Genomic DNA, 19,965 nt, shown 5'->3' on the forward strand with positions numbered 1-19,965 from the left:
CAACAATCTTGTAGATAACTTTATTCCAAATAGAAAAAGGGCTACAACAGAGAAAGGGCAGTGGAGGGCCTAGCAGGCAAGGCAGGTCGGGGGTGCTAAGGGAAGAGGATGGGAGAGAGGGAAGAGGGTGGCTTCTCCCCTTCCTTGCAAATGCTTCTTAGAAAATGAGCTCTTCCCAATTGGACTATGAGATCCAAGTGGACAGGAAGGCTCTGCTCTCCTTTGTATTCCCAACTCCTAGCACGATGCCTATCACCTGGGGACTCTATCCATTTGATGAACGAAAGAATGAATGAATGATTGAACTGACCATGGAAGGGTAATGGTGGGTGAGGACCTCCCTACAACTGATCCCCAGGAATCTTCATCCTTAATAATCTCCACCATCTTTAACAAGACTCTGATGTGCGGCCAAGGGAGGGAACAGTAATAAGAGACAACATCACGGGGAGGGGGAGGAAGCAGTGGGACCCACCAGGGAGCCTGGGCAAGCTGGAGATGGATGGAGCTGTAATCAGATACATGACATTTGCACGTAATCCTGGAGGCAGCGGGGAGCTAAGGGTGGTTGGGAAACGGAGCATAGCTGCACTGAGCCTGGGGTAACCACCTCAAGAATGGTGGGTCCCGGTAAGACCTGCGTGGAGGTATGATCCCCGTTCACCGCTGCTGCCTCCTTCTGCCATGCATTTCAGGGGAAGGAGGATGCATATGAGAGGTCAGGGTCAGGGGGAGCAGGACTATACTGGAGCAGAGGTCTCTGACCCGGCCACTGACATTCTACCCACCTGTCTTTTCTGGACTAGGTCTCAAGTGGTTCTTCCTTTGGTGTTTGGTTGGAAAATCATAGGTTTTGGAGTGATACAGATTTAGGGGTATGGTCTGTTTTCATATTATCCTGGAGGTCTAACATCGGGCAAAGTGCTTAGAGTCTCTGGGCCTGTTTCCCCAAGCTAGCTCCTCCCCAACCTCACAAAGCAGCTAAGCAGATTATGTGATAAGACGAGAGAATGGAAGTCTTCACGGCCCCCTCCCCCAGCCCAGAGCAGGTGCTCCAAGATGGCAGCCCTCTTCCTCATTTCCTGGGACCTCACTGTCCTCTCCTCTCCCCATGTGGGTTTTGTGATTAGTTCTGAGCCCTAACTGATGCTCTAGAGATTATTTTACTAGTTCTCTCTCCAAAGGCCACCTGACATTTTTTTTTTCACCTAACAAATCAACGACAATGTCAAAAATCGTATTCAATGATGAAGAAAGATGTAAGCTCTAACTTTGCAGCATGTTGCCAGTGGAAGTGTAAAGGAATTTTTAAACCTTTAAGAAAATAATCTGGAAATGCAAGTCAGGAGTCTTCAAAACGCAAATTCCATGATTTCACTTCTTATCACCTCTCCTAATAAGAGGATAGTGTAAAATAGAGGAAAAGATTTTAGTCTAAGATGGGCCATCACAGCATTATTTAAAATAACAAAATATATTAATATCGGTTAAATATGACACTACAGGAAATGGAACTATGATGACCTATTGTGTAACTGTTTAAACCCGACTGAAGATATTTATCATAACCTGCAAGAAAGATAGCTTGTGTTCCATTACATCAAGTAATAACTGCAAAAATACTAAGAAAACAGCCTGAAAGGAAATACAAGCTCCGTGTGAGCATGTCCCTGAATGCGCTGATCTGTCACTGCATATGGTGGTTTTCCATGAAAGCTTGAACAACTGAGCTAAATCATTCTGGCATAACATCCGTCTGTGTTAGAGCCTACAGCCCAGGGACTAGCCACTACACTGTATTTTCTTCCCTGAGAATTTACGGCATTATAGTTGATCTTCAATAAATATAGCATCATGAGGTTCTTGTTTGTGTTAGATGGAAATGTTCTTCTGGAGCCACAGGGAAAAACCAAGCCCACGGCACAAAGATAGATACTGGCACGGACTGTATTCTTCTCTGTTCAGAGTGGTGGGCACCCCTCGTTTCATTTATTTGACAAGCGTGCCCCTCTCTTTCTGACATTCTGCGCCCAGTGAGAGTGTTCCTTCCTTCCGCTCCTTGCACACATCTCCCTCTCCACAGCACTCAAACTCCTACCTCTAATTGGTTGTGTCATGAATTGGTATTTAGAAACTTACTTGAGTTCCCGGATGGCATTTTGGTACAAATGCATGAAATGCCTTTTCTGGATGGTTTCCAGCAGAGATGTAATATTCTTTTGCATGTTCTGAAGAGCAGAACTGGGTAGCTGGAAATCTTCATCCAAGGTCTGATTTAGAGTTGCTGCTTTTTCAATCATTTCTATGGAGACAAGTCATCAATCACGTAACAGGTCTCTCAAAAGTGAACAGCACTAAAATGGGAAAAACTTAGAAACTTCTTCAGCAAGGCGGGCTTTGTTCATCCAAACTAGGTTGAACCTCAGGCCAGGCAGGTCAGCCCATGTATCCCAATGCACTCTGGTTGTCCCTTATCAAAATACTCATGGGCTTGAGATTACTGGTTGACTTAATGTTGGTCTGCCCCAGTGTCCATAAACTTGTAAGGGCTGTGCTCGCCATGTTTACCTCAGCATTTCCTGCACCTGGCACAAACGTTTGCACATAGAAGCACTCGGTAAATATTTACCTTATGCATGAACCACCAGTACTCAATATTACTCTTTTTAATAAGCACATTATTTCTCCCAATAATTTCCTTACCTTTGGCCCTACAAAGTCTAATTTGTATTGGAATTTGTACCTTATGTATCCTTAAAGTAATCCAACAAGAAAAGCAAGGATATGTTTCTGGTGCCAGAAAACTACCAGCCAGATTGGATGAGAACGGCCCAGTTAAGTAGGACTAAACTACTCTACTATTGTGGGTACACTTTGGGATCACACTGAAGCCCCAAATCCTGTCAACATCTATTCTGGGCAAAGGGGTGGGCATTGAGAGTTTAGCTCAGCTACACTCCATTGTTGCTGCCAAGAAGCCTGCAGTAACCTTGAACTGGACAGTAGTTCTTCATGCAAACCCACGCCCTAGATAGCCTTGGCAGGGTCACGAGCAAATGTCAGTTTTGTTAATGACTTCCCCAATAGTACTTGCGACCAACAGTCTTCCCAGCCCCCCAGGGCCTTCTGCTTGTGGGACTCTTCTGTAGGACCTCCATGGGGCTTACCCAAACCCCCCTGTTTTTGTTTGATGGACCAAACCAGACTTAGCCTGGGACCCCAAAAGACTCCAATGAAGAGCCTCGATAAAGGCACGTGTCCCAGGTCATCTCTTTCTCTCTGCCTGCACCCTGCCTTAACCTCCCCCCCAACATGGCGGGTACTTCCTGCTGGACCTGTGAGTCATAAACTTCTGTATTTCATTTTCTCTTGTGGTCTGTTGTGAGAGTCTGGCTCAACACCCAGCACCCTGTGCTCCGCTTAATAAATCTTAATCTGACAAATTCTTAACAGATGGGGAGGCACCATGTCCACTCGATCCTTAGGAACTAAATATAAGGCATTATAAAAAAAAATAAAGAAAACGTCCTTTTTTTTTTTTTTTTTTTTTTATAAAGACAAACTCCCAATGAAAGACTATGATCCAGACAATTCAAGATCCCCAACTATGGACTATTCCAGGCCTTTGGCCCTGGAACATCTAGTGCAAGTCACACACATCTATTTCTATGTTTAATAAAGGGAACGGAGCTTTTCCCACCGAATAAGCACAAGTCAGACACTGACCCCCAACCACACACTGAGCACCCTACCTTGGATATTTATCTGCAGCTTCTCAGTAAATGTCAGGAGGTCTTGAGTCTTGCTGAGGATTCTTTCAGTCTCCCTGGTTACATTTTGGCTACTCGTCAACACTCTGGCGAGCTGACAGTAAATAAAGGTCCCAGGTTAGTTTGACTCGGACGGGCACGCAAGCTTTGGTGTACCTTGTCTCAACCACAAACTATGTCCCCGAGTCTGGAGTAAAGCTGTGCACCGATTCATGTAAGCCAAGTGAGTATTTCAGGGTGGAAACTAAGGCGCTAATCAAACAATTTACTACTCACTCTGTGGGAGAAAAGATGGTATTTTTTTTTTTTTTTTAGGCTCTCAAACCACAACCTTCCTCAATGCCTGCTGTGAAGACCTTACACTCGTTTCAGGACCCAAGGAGACAGAATATCAGAAGTACACTCTTGCTAATTTGTATTGAACAGGAGAATTCCATCAAGGAGTAAAGAACACGGAGTCAGGCAAACTGGGTTTCAGGCCGGAGACCCAGCTGCTCCCGAGCCTCACCAATAACATGGAATCAGGTCGCCCCTTAACCTCCCGTGGCTTCCTGAGGCCAACACGCCACGATGTGTGTGAGGCCGGCAGACCAAGGGCAGAGACTTGGCTGTGCTCTGCTGTTATTTTCATTAGGAATGTTATAATTTGCAAAAGGAAAGCCTGTTTGTAATTTTCAGGAGCATCAAGGAACCACTCTGGTTCTAAAAGTGTTTTCTAGTCAAAATCCAAAGAGAATCTTCTTTAATGGATAGAGAGAATTATTTTAATCGGCTTATCATTTCCTACCAAATGTTCGCTCACTGAAGTACTTAGAGCACATTTAAACCCTTAAACTCCTCCCAAATCATCCTTAATTCTAAATTAACAGGAACCAACCTAATATTTTAGGGTGCACGGGTGTGTGTGTGTGTGTGTAGAGACGGAGACTAGATATGTATATGCATAGTATACATACACTATCATACACATCTATATACACACACACGTAGGTGTGGGTATGCGAACACACACACATGAAATTCAAAAGCAAAAATTATAAATTTGACAATAGGCTTCCCTCCCTGTCTGCAAATGAGGAGACTTTTTTTTGGGTGGCTTCAAACCACTCACGTGGCCTGGGCTGAACAGAAGCGATTCTCTGCTGACATCCAAACAGGCTCACTTGACATTCAAAGGACACAAATCAGCAGCATGAGGCCCGGGGTCTGAGTGTTGCTCAGAGAACACACACCCGCCTGCCCACCCCTCGGTTCACAGGAGGAAATGAGAGGCTGTTGGCCCTGCGATGGCCAATTCTTCCCTCGGCAGAGGTGACAGTAGAAATTAAGGCAGGAGTCTCTTCCCACTGAAGCACGGAAACTGGCAGGGTTAAAACCAATTTGATGACAAAGTACCTGGAGCACTGCCCCTGGGAGGAAGAGGCTGCCCTGATTTAATAGAACCTTCCAGACCGACCGCCCCAATGCAATTGCTTTCAAGGGCTGCGTGGGAAACGGGCCCTCTACGTGGAGAATTTACCTCCCTTTGCAGATTGTCTGTCTGTTCTGCAACACTTTCAAGCTGATCTTTTGCCAGTTCCTTCTGTGGATTTTCTTTTAATAAAGCTTCCTAAAAAGAACAAAGTAAACAAATTACAGTGCTTCAAAACAAATTTGCTGGCTCTCGACTAAATCGCTTTTGTTGTCGTTCACAGAAAGAAATTCTTTCCTTGAAACTGCATTAAGAAATAAAATGGATCACATTTACTTAAGGGTTGATTCTAGTACTATGTCTCTGTACTGCCATTTTTTGCATTACATTTCCTATATAGATATGAAATTAAAGTCTGATATGTCATGCAGAAGCAAATATTGCCACTGACTTAAGTCTGGTTTAATTTCAATATCAGAGTCACGTAAGTTTTCACTAGAATAGCTAACATCTTAAAAATGTTTACTAGGCTAAAATACAAAAGTATTATATAAAGAATAGCCTTTGTGATTCCTGACAATGCAGTGCTTAAATTAGGCTAACTCACCTCTAATTTTGTTACTTGTATGGTTTTATTTTAGTGTTATACCAAGCCTGGGAGGGGCCTGGATTATTGTGAAGGGGTAGGGGAGTCAAGGAAGTTGCCCACAGAGGTGGTGAGGTAGAAACAATGGACAGTTTAAGAGCTCACTCAATACATAAACATAAAAATTTGTTTAAAAATTTGACAAAGTCAGGGTGCATGGGTAGCTCAACTGGTTGTGTGTCTGATTCTTGATTTTAGCTCAGCTCAGCCTCTTGGGTTGGTAAGATCGAGCCTCGCATTGGGCTCCATGCTGGGTGTGGAGCCTGCTTAGGATTCTCTCTCTCCCTCTCTCTCTCTCCCTCTTCCTCTGCCCCTCCCCTGCTCACTCACTCACATGCTCTCTCTCCCTTTCAAATAAATAAATAAATAATTGACAATGTGGTTTAAATAAGAGCAAGTCATTGAAAAACAGTTAAAACTTAAATCAAGTATTTATCTTACTTGATAAATTTAAAATATAGTTATATTTCTAGGGTCCATACTGACAAAATAGTATTGATTGTGTCTACAGTGATTAGAAATTCAGAATTTTTTGAGAATTTTTTTATCTTTCAAAAATGTCTTACTCCATCTGAGGAAAAATAATATAAAAAACATCTCTTAGAGTTCCCCAACCTTTCTTTATGGCCATTATGTCTATGGAGAAAACCCCACCATAAATAAGAATGGATGGTTGAAACAGCCAGATTCACACGCCTCAGGAAATGTTAAGTCTGAGAAAAGCACTTTTACCTAAAAACGGCATTCAGGAAGGATTATCCCTTTTATTACCACATGACACAGTGAATTGATGATCTCATGTCTGAATGTAAAGGTTTTAAGCAAAATTAAGAATCTCATTTTTTTTTTTTCCAATCAGAAGAAAAAAAATGCTAACAGTAGAATGCGGTCTACTAAGCCAGTTTTTTCACTTCTCACCCTCTTGTTTTGGACACAGATCCTGTTTGACTAAACACAAAACTATGATTTACCGCCAGAGATTTTTAGATACACTTCTAGGGAGAAGAAAATTTTGCGGCTTACAAATCTAGTTAGGAATACATTTACAGAGAACAGTTGACCTTCAGCGTGTTCCAGCATTAAAAGAAGATGCCATCTATTTTTTTTTTCTCCTGTATTTGTTGTAGGACAACCACTTTCTAATATCCAAGGAGGAGTGAGTGGGCTCTTGTCTTAGCCCAAAAGGCAGCAGGGCAGATGGGGAGGGATTTATATGGAGACATCTATGGAACAACGCTTGGATAATTGGAGCAGTCCTGCAGGGAACAGGTTAGGGCTGGGATGCTGAATTCGCTTCCCTAGAGAGAAGCCTGGATGCCTGGTGAGAGCACAGACAAGGACAAAACACTGTCCTTAGAAACACACACACACACTCTCTCTCTCTCTTTCTCTCGCAGGGACATAGGTTTCTACCAATCTCTGTATTCCCAGTACCTACCCAGAGAGATTTCGTTGTATTTTCCAGGGTTGACAAAATTCCATATGGGACAGGGATAATGCCAGTGAGGTTCACAGAGAGGATGGTGTCACCGATATTCCCTAAGTCATTCAGCAGCACGCCTACACACTCATCATCACAAGCTAGAAGAAAAAGTTGAGGTCATGCAATGTGGTGTGCACACTTTCTCATGGATTTGCACTAGCCCTTCTGCAGGACACATTTATAAGCTGAGGCCATGGCAAGACTTGCATAGACCACATCCAGTCTCATTCCCCCACCACCTGTGTGCCCGGGGGGAGGGAAGCAGCAAGCGCTGAGCCTATTCTCACACGATGCCACAGAGCCTCAAATCAGATCAGTGACTTCCCCAGGGTCCCACAGAAAAAAAACAATGGATCCCCTGTGTGGATCCCAGACCTGGTGCATGTTTGCTTCTACCGTTCCGACCTTCACAGTGCATTCGCTCTGGATCTTTGACTTGGACCAACGGCAATGAATTCCAAATGCACTTCCATTCAGAGCCTGGCCTGTCCTATCCTCAGACAGTTTGCAGACACACTAAATGTATCCCGCTGGTGCCGCAGCAGGAACACAATGGAGAGAGAGAAAACTCTTTTAACACTGAGAGGAGGAGAATACCCACAAACACAATCGCTTTCCAGTAGAATGTGCCTCGGTTTGCATTCCTGGCATCGGAGCCCTGTGGCGCCGGGTCTGCAGACGCACTGTCCGGACCTGCGGTCACAGTCCCCGTGCACGGAGCCCTGCGGGCTGCAGTCACACTTCTGGCAGGTGCCACCCGGTACTCGAGGGTTTCCGTGATAGCCGGAGGAGCACCTACAGAAAGGAAGATACACGTGTGGACAGTAAGATCAACACCAGCCAACAGACACCCCAGCTTCCATCCAAGGACAGCCATCCTTTCTGCCAAATGAAAAACAAAGAACATGAGCCTGGGGACCGCATTCCACTGGGTGGGAATAGTAATAAGATTCCATATCAGTCACACACATCCAAACCGAAAAAGTCTCCCATATCAGGTTAGTAAAACCGTCCCGTCTGCATGAAGGCAGGGGACATGCGTAGCGACTTCCGTGGGGCACCCCCCCTCCGCGTACCTTTCACAGTACTGTCCTTCGTAGCCCAGAACACAGGCGTCACAGCGGAAATCGGCATCACCTTCCAAGACGCAAGTGGGGCTGAAGCTAGAAGGAAGAGAAAATAGCTTTTTGAATTCTCAGATCTAGAACTTCAAATCTCCCTTATGCGACTTACTCGTTACTCTTAGGAAGGAGGACACCTGACAACCTTTCCAGGGCTGAAAATATAGTGGGGGCAAAAGGAAGGAAAACAAACACGGGATTGACACAAACACGAGCGTCTCTCGTATCCAAAAGATACTCAGTGCACACCCGTCCAGGGACAACCGAGTGCACACAGAGGACAAGAATCGACAGACGGCCACGAATCTGTGCGATCCCGCACCTGACCACGAATCAGTCACCAAACAAGAAAGCTTTCCAGGTGGGAAGGGTCTTGTTCCTTGACTGCAGGGCATTATCACCTGGCTCCCGGGATGGAAAGGGGACTGGGGAACCTGGCAAGACCAGGAGCAAGCGGGGAAAGGCGTGGCTGGACCCGTGCTGGTGACCAGTGGGAAAGGAGGCAAGGAGAAATGGCAGGGGAAGGCCCATGCACAAGGAGGCTGCGATCTGAAAATAAATGAGCCTAAAGGTAGGGAGCCATGTGATACACCTTTAGAGGCATAATAACAGAGCCATTCAAAGTGTAATCATCTTCTCCGTCCGCTCACTCTGGGATACAGCTTTGGGATCTTTCCTCCCACGTTTAAATGACAAAGGCGCCTTGCGCCATCTAGTGGCACATCTGGGTATCTGCAAGCAGCAGAGAAAAACCGCAGGGAGAACCTGATGTTTTAACCTGTGCTGAGTTTCCAGAATGACAGCTACTCTTATCAGCCCCGCTTCAGTTCAGACTTTTTTTTTCCTCTTTAAAAACTAAAGGGACCGGCTTAGTGGAAGCATGAGATATGTAGAAAGTAAAGCATGTCCGCTATGATCTCTCAGACGCAGAGATCACACAGATAGAGGTTTCTTACCTTTGTAGTTGCTTCCTCATGTGTAAAATTTATTAGTGTGCATTTGGGGGTGCTTAGAACATTTTTTTGATTGCAGAAGTAAAATATTCAAACACTTCACAAACGTGCAAAGTAGAAGGTGAACTATTCTTTCAAACATTTCTCTGGACTCCTAGAGCCATGAAGCTATGGGCATGGATACACGTGGAGATACGAATTTTCACTAAAACAGCCTATCATGTTTTCAGTTACATAACTTAACTGGCCATTTCTCCAATTCTGCGCATACATATATACGCAGTTCTTGTCTCAGTGTTTGTACAATCTTTCACTGTGGGTGTGCACTACATATTTTGTATTATATATATATATTTTATATAAATATATGTGTGTGTGTGTATTTTTTTTCCCTGTACATAGATATTTCATTTTCCCCTGCAATTGTGGGTGAATTTAGTATAGCTAAGCCATGCTAAAATAGATCCGTCTTTACACACACATACAAATACTTCTATAACTTAGATGACAGGTGTGGAATTGGGGAGTCAAAATGGGTTATATTTAACACAAAAAGGTAAATAGTAGTGAGTATAGATTTTAGGACGCTTGCTAGTTTAGAAGGAAGCTAACAGTGCCTGTCGTCTGGTACTCATCATCAAGCGTCACTCACTGGGAGACCATAGAGGAAGATTCAAGCAATGATTACAAAGAAAGCTCCATTTTAGTATACTAAGAGTTGGTTTTCTGTCTGGACATGTTCAATGTCTTGTCAAATAGTCTCGGGGATGATGAAATGGTATTTATGAATTACGAGTTCATTTAAACCTATAGGACCCACAGATATTCCAGTTTCCACATAAAACCTCTGCTTCTTTTTTGTGTTCTGATAATTCTATCTGAGCATCAGGACTTCAAGGCAGAGCCTGGCCCCGACTCATCATCATGAAGCATTTCTGCACCTCATCAGTCATGGGCTTAGACAAATTCTAACCCCATTCCCTGAAACAGGAACTGAATGCTTTGTATCATTTTTCATAAGACCAGTAACCACCCATCTCCAGGTATGCTGGACAGAGAGACGGGAGGCTAAGATTATTCTCTGAGAAACAAAAATTAAAAGTCCCTTCTTGCCTTGTTCCCATTCGAACACCCCAATACCAACACAGAGACTTTCCTTTGGAAAAAATGCTCTTCAAATGCTGGGATCATGAACACTTTCTCTTAAACGGAGCCTTTCTCGACAGATGGAGAAGATTTGTTAAAACCGGCCACCCCAAGAGCCTGTAAACCGAGGTGGAGGATGGAGGCAGCCCAGCTTGACCAGCAAGGGTGGGCGGGCGCACCTGCGTAGGCTCACCTGGCGGGGCCGCTGCGGGGACAGGCGCATGGAGAGCAGTCACCCACGGAGCCGGTCACCTTCCCGTAGTACCCAGGGGCGCACACATCGCAGTGGTCCCCGGCGGTGCTGTGCCTACAGTTCTGGAGTCCCGGGTTTCAAGAGGAGAGGAAAAGAATGGGAAACTGTTTAGAAATCACCCTTACCTTACCTTACCTTACCTTACCTCTGGTAATGCTTAAGCAAGCCACTGCTCAAATCAGGGAGCACTTTTTTTTTTTTTTTTAAATAATAAAGAAGGGAGAGCATTTTATTCTTCCTATTTTTTAAATCCTGGAAACACTGACACCTCTGACCTTCATTCATTATAATACAGTCTAGAAATTAATACAGTCTTTGTATGGAAAATATACACAGGGCTAAAATACATATTTTATACACACATACACACACAGAGGGCTCCTAAAAGCAGCCAACCTTCGGTTCCTTAAAATAGGGATCTATAATATTTAGCAACAAATGATTTGAAGCACATTGGTTTTGTACACACGTGGGGTTCACTGATCACATGTGGGGCACTGAACGCACAGAAGTGAACAGATGATTTAGGAAAAGGGAAGAAAATGCCAGGTGTTACAGCACCCCCAATAGATTTTTGCAATAACCAAACCATTTCTAGTTACATTGGACGCCATCATTTCCATGACAGGTCCTACGATCCTGCCATTAAAAAAGTTCCTGAAGCTAAAAGAACAAGTTTTTGTTGACATTTGGGCACTGCATTCTGTGGCTGATGTAAGTAGAGAAAGACAGGTAACAATGACGAACTAAAGGACACTCTATCCGTGGCAGGGAGAGAGGCTATGGAAAGACACATTTTTATATATCTGAAACACTATTTTAAGTTCCTTTTGATTAAAAAATATTCTAGTATTTTTGGTTTTAAAATTACATTCCTATCTCACCTGATGGAAGTAGATTTTATTAGGATCCACATGCCCTAAATGTGCTCTCTCTTTAGAAATAAAATTTGCAACCTCTTAAAAGGTGTTAAATATTTGTTTTACTTTTATTTATTTTAGATTTTTTAAAAATTTATTTGACAGAGATCACAAGTAGGCAGAGAGGCAGGCAGAGAGAGAGGAGGAAGCAGGCTCCCCACTGAGCAGAGAGCCTGATGTGGGGCTCGATCCCAGGATGCCGGGGTGATGACCTGAGCTGAAGGCAGATGCTTTAACCCACTGAGCCACCCAGGCGCCTCTCAATCCTTGATTTAATGATACAATACAAATCTGATGAAGAATATTAGATGGGCGAGGACTGAGCAGATTTCCTGGCTGTCATTGCTAACATCAACTCTAGCACCAAACGCTCCCAAATACACAAAGGATTGTGGACTTCCTGGCTTTCTTGATCCTAGAGGACCAAAGGCAAGCTGCCCCAGGGTGGCGGGAAATGAGAACCTGTTAACGTCCACTAACCTGCAGGATGAATTCCTTGCTGTGGGAAGTGCACAGAATAGGTGTGCCAGTCGTTCAATTGTAAAACCATTAAGTGGTGTCTCCTGGGAGCGGGTACTCGGGGATAGGAACTCCCAGGGGATCTTGGTTGTCCTGAGTCTCATTCCTTTCCAGGTCACACTTCTGACCAATCATTTTTATGATAATTCCAAGTCCCAGGGACATGAAGGGGAGGAGGGACACCTTACATGCTAAATGACAAAATCAGATCCAAAATGGCCTTGATGCCCACCTATGTAATAATCCATAAGGGGTGCTTAAGGGATTTTGTCAAATGGAAGTGCCCTGTTGCACTAAACCACAAAAGAGACCTCACAAGATGAAGAGGCAGTGGTGACCAGGCTGGCAAAACCCGCGGGCTGCGTTCACAACACACCTAGCGTCAGAGAGCGATGCCCCTTCCGCACCTGGAGCAAAGGCGCTGGGCTCTGGGAAGGATACTTTAACCGCAGGATGGTACGTGCATTCTACCTTTCCACTGAACCATCAGATATATAAACAAAGCAGATTTCATCTTGGAAATGTCAACAAAAACTTGCTCTTTTAGCTTCAGAACCTTCAGACCAGGAGGGCTGAAGATTCAGGACCTGCAGCTATGAGAAGGAGGGCTCTAACCCATTTCGTAAGTTACTAGCTAAGATACTGCCACTCTTCATGCATAAACTTGACCTAGAGGTTTGTTGCAGTGGCTCCAAAGATTCAAAATGCACCCATTCCAGGAATAATCAGGGCTGCCCAAAGAGGAGTTGAGCTGCTGTGGGAGTGAGCTTCCCATGGTAGGAGGTGTGTAAATGTTCACTAAATTACTGCTTGGCGTGAATGTTGCAGTTCAGACTTAAGCTGTCTTGCAGCAGATGTATCCATCGTGGTGTACTGTGAAACTGAACAGATCCAGCTGACAGCACTTATGCGTTCCAGGTAACACCTGGCCAACCTCTCCCCGCAGAGTAGGGAGCTGTCCAAAAGCGCTCTTTGTTGATGCCAGGGAGACTCCTTGCCACAGTCTTTCCTACGCTGGGTTACGAAGGCCGTGTTGTTTCTAGGGTACGAAACAACAGGTCAGCTGCTGATCTTAAAATTTTATTCTGGGGGCACCTGGGTGGCTCAGTCATTAAGCATCTGCCTTTAGCTCAGGTCATGATCCCAGGGTCCTGGGATCGAGCCCCACATCCAGTTGCCTGCTTGGTGGGAAGCCTGTTTCTCCCTCTCCCACTCCCCCCTGCTTGTGTTCCCTATTTCATTGTCTGTCAAATAAATAAAATCTTAAAAAAAAAAAAGTAAAGAACTTTGTTCTGGTGGATTTGGGCTAGGAAAGGCAGGGTAGTAATTGAACGTCCTAGGAGTACTCAATCTTGTTGAAATAGCCTACCACGTAAAGATGCAGCGTGAAAAGAACTGATCGACTCCTTTAACCGTCCATGAGACCTTTGTCCCCATGCCTGGCCAAGGGACCTTTCCCAGCTAATTGCATCTCGATTTCAGTTGCTTGAAATCAATTTTCCTTAAATTCTTTAATGAGATTTTCTCATTTTCTCTATTAGGACTTTTTGCCCGGAGCATGAGCTGATTAAAGTGCGTACAGTTTTTTTTTGTTTTTTTTTAATAGTGTTGTAACTATCTGCATCTTCATTAAGGCCATTTCACCTGATATGACTGGAATAATTCTTTAGTTCCACATATATAATGGAGTCAGCAAAGGTTAACACATATCTTTTTAATGGGGGAAAACCATGCTGTGCGTCAGTTTCTAAGTTCACCTGCGCTCTGCCGTAGTTCAGCAGCGTTCCCTGTGGAAATGACCTTCCAATTTCACACATGAAAAATGATCCAAATAGAAGACAGGTTTAGAGGGGCTGCCGGGGGTTGGGAGCCTGCTGTCCTAATTCTCCCGTCCCTTCCCTTGTGTCTAGGCAACACCCAGGAGGTCTAAATCTTCAGGTGTGTCTTTCTTGGTGGGCAGCTCATTCCCTTTCATGGAGTTATTTTACCTGAGGTGAGTTAGTGGTGGCACAAATTTATTCAAGTAACCAATGTTTCTACAAGAGTTATTATTTTTAAAAAATTTCCAGAATAGGTATAGAATATCAGATTATTCTAGGTTATCAATAAGGCCTCGTCAACTTGATCAAAAATCACAGACACAAGAGCTGGGCCTTGCTCAAGGTGACAAGACTTCCATCTGGACCATTTGTTCCTTTTCAGTGATCAGAGTTCTCCTTATGTTTCTAAGGCCAATCTTGGTGTAGGGCATTAAAAAGAAAACCACAGGCCCAACACGGCATCACTTAGGCCAAGACACCAAACCAGGGCTATTACATAGCCTAACTACAGTTTCAACCTGCCCCCAAAATGCATTTAATCAGTCAGGAATTTTATGATCAGCATCAATGAGGTAACCTGTCACATGGGCCCTTCCTCCCTGAAAAGAGGAGGAGGTCCCAAACCTAATCAGACTCCTGCCCTCCCCTCTATGGGAAAGTGATCTTGCCTAGAACAATCTTTTCTTTTCACTAATAACTTCCTTGCCCCCCTTTTTCCCCCCCAAAATTCCATTTTGTACAGCTCCTCGAGTTCCCCTCTAGCTTGATAGATGGAATACTGCCCAATTCAAGAATCACTCAATAAAGCCAGTGATAACCTCAAATTTTGAATTTTGTTTTTATAGAAGAGAAAGGTGGCTGAGAAGCAAATGCATACTAAAACATCCAAGAGAATAAGCATTTTTCAAAAAAATACAAGGACAGAAATAAATGCGTAACATGGGCATTAACTCATTGTAGGACCCCAGGTGACCCAGTTCTAGGACATAAAGGTCTCCTCTAGTTTGACTCTTACTAACACTGCAAGCACCCTTAACTCCCAAACTGATGCCCACAAAAAAAAAAAATCCATGAAACCAGGACTTACAAAAGATTTTGCACTAACAACATCTGACCTCTTCGCTGAACCTTTCTGAAGGAAATTTACACAACGTTACAGTTAGTTTAGGCTCTCTCTAAACCAAGAACTTCATAGGACTCTGGAGCAGAAATTCAAAGGCCGAGTGCCTCCTCTGAGAACCCACACAACAAACCTACCAGACACTTCCCAGTTTCTGGGTCACAGGTGTCACTGTGGTTGTTGCAACTGCAGGGTACGCAAGGGGCAAGCAGAGGGTGGGGTCCTCGGCTCCTGCCTTGCGGAAGCTTCTCCCTGTAGTAACCGGGTGCACAGTCCTGAATGCAGGCAAAAGGAAATCAACAAACAGGATTAAAACAATGGACAGAGGACTTGTAATGAAGCTGACACCAATTCCACTTCTGATCGCCATTTACGATCAATATATTCTGGGGCCAGTTGTGGTGTGTGGGTTTTTCCCCCACACACACCAACCAATGTTCGGACACTGGCTGGGTATCCCACAGTTTAATTCTGACACTACTTGCCTGAAGATAGTATCCAATCTTACAGGTTAAGCGTTCAGTTCTAGAAGTTCTAGAAGATTGGCCCTGTCCCCCAACTACAGATACCACTCACAAGTCCAGATTGTCACTTGTGTTCCTGACAACTTGCTATAGGTTGGAGGTTCCAATGCCCCCCTCCTTGGGTTTGATTAATTTGCTAAAGTGGAGTGCAGAACTTAGAGAAACATTCTAGGTACAAGGTCACTGGTTTACTATCAAAGGATGTACAAGGTCACTGGTTTACTATCAAAGGGTGTAACTCAGGAATAACCAGATGGAACAGATGCAACGGGAAGGGGCCTTGGAGCTCCCCCATGACCTCTCCACGGGCACATCACGTGTTCACCAACCAGGAAGTTCTCTGAACTCTATCCTTTTGGCTTTTATGGATTCTTCCTTATAGGAGTATAATTGAGGAGCTCACTGGCCCCTGGCTATTGATTAAACCTCCAGCCCCTTCCCTCTCCCCTGAGGTTAGGGGGTAGGACTAAAAGTTCTCCAGCTTGATGGTTGGTTCTTTTGGTGACCAGCCTCCCTCCGTAGATGACCTAGGAACTTTTCAAAAGTCACCTCGTGAACATAGCAAAAGACACCTTCATAGATCTCATCACTTAGGAAATTCTAAGCATTTAAGAACTCTGTGCTAGGAAATAGGGGATGAAAACCAAATAGCTATTCTTATAAATCACAGTACAGTAACTTGAATAAACATTTCTCCAAAGAAGATACAATTGGCAGGTAAGCCCCTGAACAGAAGCTCAACATCAAAATCATTAGGGAAATGCAAATCAAAACTACAATGAGCTACCGCCTCATACCCGCTAAGATAACTACTATCAAAAAATAATCAGAGTTGTCAAGGATGTAGGAAAAGTGGACTCGTGCACTGCTGGTAGGAATATAAAAAATGGGGCAGTGCTGTGGGAAGCAGTAGGGCAGTTACTCAAAAAGTTAAAAACAAAATTACCACATGACCTAGCAATTCTTTTGAGCATAAGCCCCAAAGAACTGAAATCAGGGTCTCAGAGAGATACCTGCATAGAGCCTTTCAGGACAGCATTACTCATGACAGGCAAAAAGTCAACTTAAGTGTCCACCGATGGATGAATTAACAAACCAAATGTGATCAATACATACAATGGGATGTAATTCAGCCTTAAGAAGGAAGCAAATTCTGATATGTGCTACAACATGGATGAACCTTGAAGACATTAGGCTAGCCAGGCATCTATGAGAAATACTACGGGATTCTACTTACATAAAGGACCTAGAGTAGTCAGATTCGCTAGGAAAGCACAATGGTGATTGCCAGGAGCTGTGGGGGTGGGAGACTGCGGAGGTCGAGTTTAAGGGGTACAAAGGTCTGTACAATAATGCGAATGTATTTAGCCCTACTAGCAATGCACTTAAAAATGGTTAGGGCAGTAAAGTTTACTTTTATACAATATATAGCCATAATTAAGTCTTTTTTTTTTTTTTTAAGAGAACACTTATATAATTCAAACTCTGATCATCACTTGGGAGTTGCTCTAACAAGCCTATTTCAGTTCAAAACAAGAAATGGATTTTATTTTATTTTTTAATTTAAATTCAACTAGCCGACATATAGTACCTCACCACAGGTCATGGATTTGAACCACAGTCTCCCTACCTGACACGAGAATCCAGCCGTGCCGGGAGGACAGAGACACGTCTCTAGGAGGGACGCCACCTCCTGTCCCGGGGGTGAATCTGCAGCCTTCCTACCAACCTCCATGGAAATATTTGAGATTCTGTAAAACCATTAAGAAGTGTGAGAGGGAGCATTCGCATGGAGAAAGACACTTTCTAGGAATCTGGCACATTATGTAATGAATTTGCACATACATTAAACCAGAGCTTTCCTGCCAGTTTGGGAGTAGCTGCTACCCGATTACAAAGGGAACGTGAAAGAGAACCTTAGGCCTGTCATTACACAGTGTTGGGCCCCCGCAGACATGTAAGGACTTAAAAATAATATTCCACAAAGCCCATCTGAAACAACTGAAGTCCTAGTTTGGCCATAACCTAGTAGCTTCCTTTATGGGATAAGTACTAAATGAGCAGGTGACCACATTCTTGATGTGTCATGACAAAGAAATGCTATTGAAACTTAAGGGCAGAAAATAGAATTTTTGTTTAGTTTTATTTATATTTTAATCCTCATCTAAGATCTCATGTGCTTATATTTTATGTCCACATTAATTGGAGGATGGATCATCTAGGTCATTTTCCACATATTTCATATTCATATTTAATAAAGTTTGGTGAGGAACCAAATATACGTATTTGTGTATACACAGACACACACTAGTGAAGGTAGGAAGTAATAAGAGTGAATCAAATCTCTTCCGTCTGATTTCAAGTTTAAAAAAGCTTTTTTCATTCTAGAAGGTTCTGAGTACCTGCTTTGCTGTAATCCTTGACCGTAAGATGCTTTGATGAGGATGTACTCAATGTTGCTAAGGACAGACATGAAATCGGAGCGTGTGACAGGTTTTTCAGAAACGGAGTTAAAATACTTCCAGAAGTTCTGTGGAGGAGAAACACCTTCAATTACATCCAGATTACAAATCGTCAGAAGCTTATGAATTTAGGGATTCTTTTATAAATTTCTCTGGGAGGGAGCCTGGTCCTGTGCACAAGAGCAAGCCTAACCAAGGAAGCTCTCCTGTCCTCTCCCGGGGGGTGGGGGACAGCAGTGCCAGCCTCGAGTAGCAGCAGACACACGTCACCTGCGCAGGGCCAGCCACGCGGCCCACCGTCCGCGGAGTCCGTGTGAGTGTGCGAGCACGTGCGTGCGCACTGGCCAGGTCCACACGAGCCCAGAGACTTCACACCATGACCTCCACACGGATGGAGACTTGTGCACCACGGGTAAAGGATTTGGGATGCAATTCGCAGCAAGTTAGCATAAGCCTAGCATACCGTTCTTGAGCATATGGAATTTGAATGGTTTCTACAAATCCTGCTAAGCCCCCTGGAATTCTGATCCCGGGTGGTCCAGCTCACTCTGCTACGAGCAGCTTTGCCATTCTCCCGCACCCAGAGCGGATGTCGCCCCGTCAAGGGGTGCAGTAGGAAAGGAGGACATCCTCACCTCTTTCATTCCCACTTGCTGCTCTTGTCGTACTCCGTTCTCTGGGGCGGGCAGGTCCACGTAAATAACCTGCTTTCTGGTCCGGCCCCCTTTGATGAGCACTTGGGGCTCAAGGTTGAAGGTGCCGACGCCGTCGGAAGAATAGAAGGCCACGCTGTACTTCAGGCTGCCGCCGTAGGCCAGGAGCTAAGGGGTCGTAAACGGTTGACTTCTGACATGGCCCTGGCTTAAAACTATTTCTTCACAAGCCTGCTGCCATTTGCAAGAAATCCTGGGTCCCAGACATGCATCACATGGGTGGAATCGGTCATCTGGAATCTGAGACTTTTTAATTCTACTTAATTATGGATTCTTAAGTTGACTCAACCCATAGCTTTTTTTTTTTTTTTTTAACTGATGTTTTAAAAAGTTTAAGAAAACTTTTGTTGGGACACCTGAGTGGCTCGGTGGGTTAAAGCCTCGGCCTTTGGCGCAGGTCGTGATCCCGGGGTCCTGGGATTGAGCCCCACATCGGGCTCTCTGCTCAGCAGGGAGCCTGCTTCTCTCTCTCTCTGCCTGCCTCTCTGCCTACTTGTGATCTCTGTCAAATAAATAAATAAAATCTTAAAAAAAAAAAAAAAAGAACACTTTGGTTGAGGCATGTCTGGCATGTAAAAAGCTGTACATATTTAAGGTGTACAACTCACTGAGTGGGGGGAGGAGGATACACGGTGAAGCCCCCAACCCCATCAAGGCCACAGCGATCACCTCCCAGAACTTTCTCTCCATAGCACCCATGGAGGTATGGCCAAAGTAACATATCAGTGGGGTAATGCTCCTGATTCTTTTCAGGCTCCTTTGAATTTAAAAGGACTTAGAGTTATGGGAATGTTGGACACATATTGGCAAATTTTAAAGATCTGGGTGATTTCATACATGAGCACCAGTGTTTATTTAAGCAAAGTGGTGCCTTTAATAGTCTGTTATACCAGGTTTTTACTTTCCCCCTAAATGAATATCGATTTGCTGAGAAGAACCACAGCGCTTGAACTTATGTTAATAAAAAAGGAAAAATATTTGTTGAAGGACTGTTTGAGGAAGGAGAGAAATAATAGGATTTGATTTTTAAAAGAATTTAAGATTTTATTCTTAAGTAATCTCTACACACAATGTGGGGCTCGAGCTCACAACTCGGAGATACAT

At 44.1% G+C, this 19,965-nt stretch overlaps 1 protein-coding gene across 1 annotated transcript in view; it reads right to left on the minus strand.

Moving 5' to 3' along the window:
- Positions 1-19,965, minus strand: part of LAMA1 (laminin subunit alpha 1) — a 157,920-nt gene that overhangs the window by 42,170 nt on the left and 95,785 nt on the right. The window contains exons 26-36 of the mRNA XM_082697304.1: positions 18,784-18,969; positions 18,089-18,216; positions 17,317-17,437; positions 15,300-15,437; positions 10,724-10,845; positions 8,387-8,473; positions 7,912-8,105; positions 7,266-7,408; positions 5,290-5,379; positions 3,753-3,864; positions 2,140-2,302 (exon numbers count right to left, since the gene is read on the minus strand). Coding sequence (XP_082553430.1) covers positions 2,140-2,302; positions 3,753-3,864; positions 5,290-5,379; positions 7,266-7,408; positions 7,912-8,105; positions 8,387-8,473; positions 10,724-10,845; positions 15,300-15,437; positions 17,317-17,437; positions 18,089-18,216; positions 18,784-18,969 — 1,484 coding nt within the window. The remainder of the gene's footprint in view (positions 1-2,139; positions 2,303-3,752; positions 3,865-5,289; positions 5,380-7,265; positions 7,409-7,911; positions 8,106-8,386; positions 8,474-10,723; positions 10,846-15,299; positions 15,438-17,316; positions 17,438-18,088; positions 18,217-18,783; positions 18,970-19,965) is intronic.

The sequence above is a fragment of the Mustela nivalis genome, assembly GCF_964662115.1.
Source record: "Mustela nivalis genome assembly, chromosome: 14".
NCBI lineage: Eukaryota > Metazoa > Chordata > Mammalia > Carnivora > Mustelidae > Mustela > Mustela nivalis.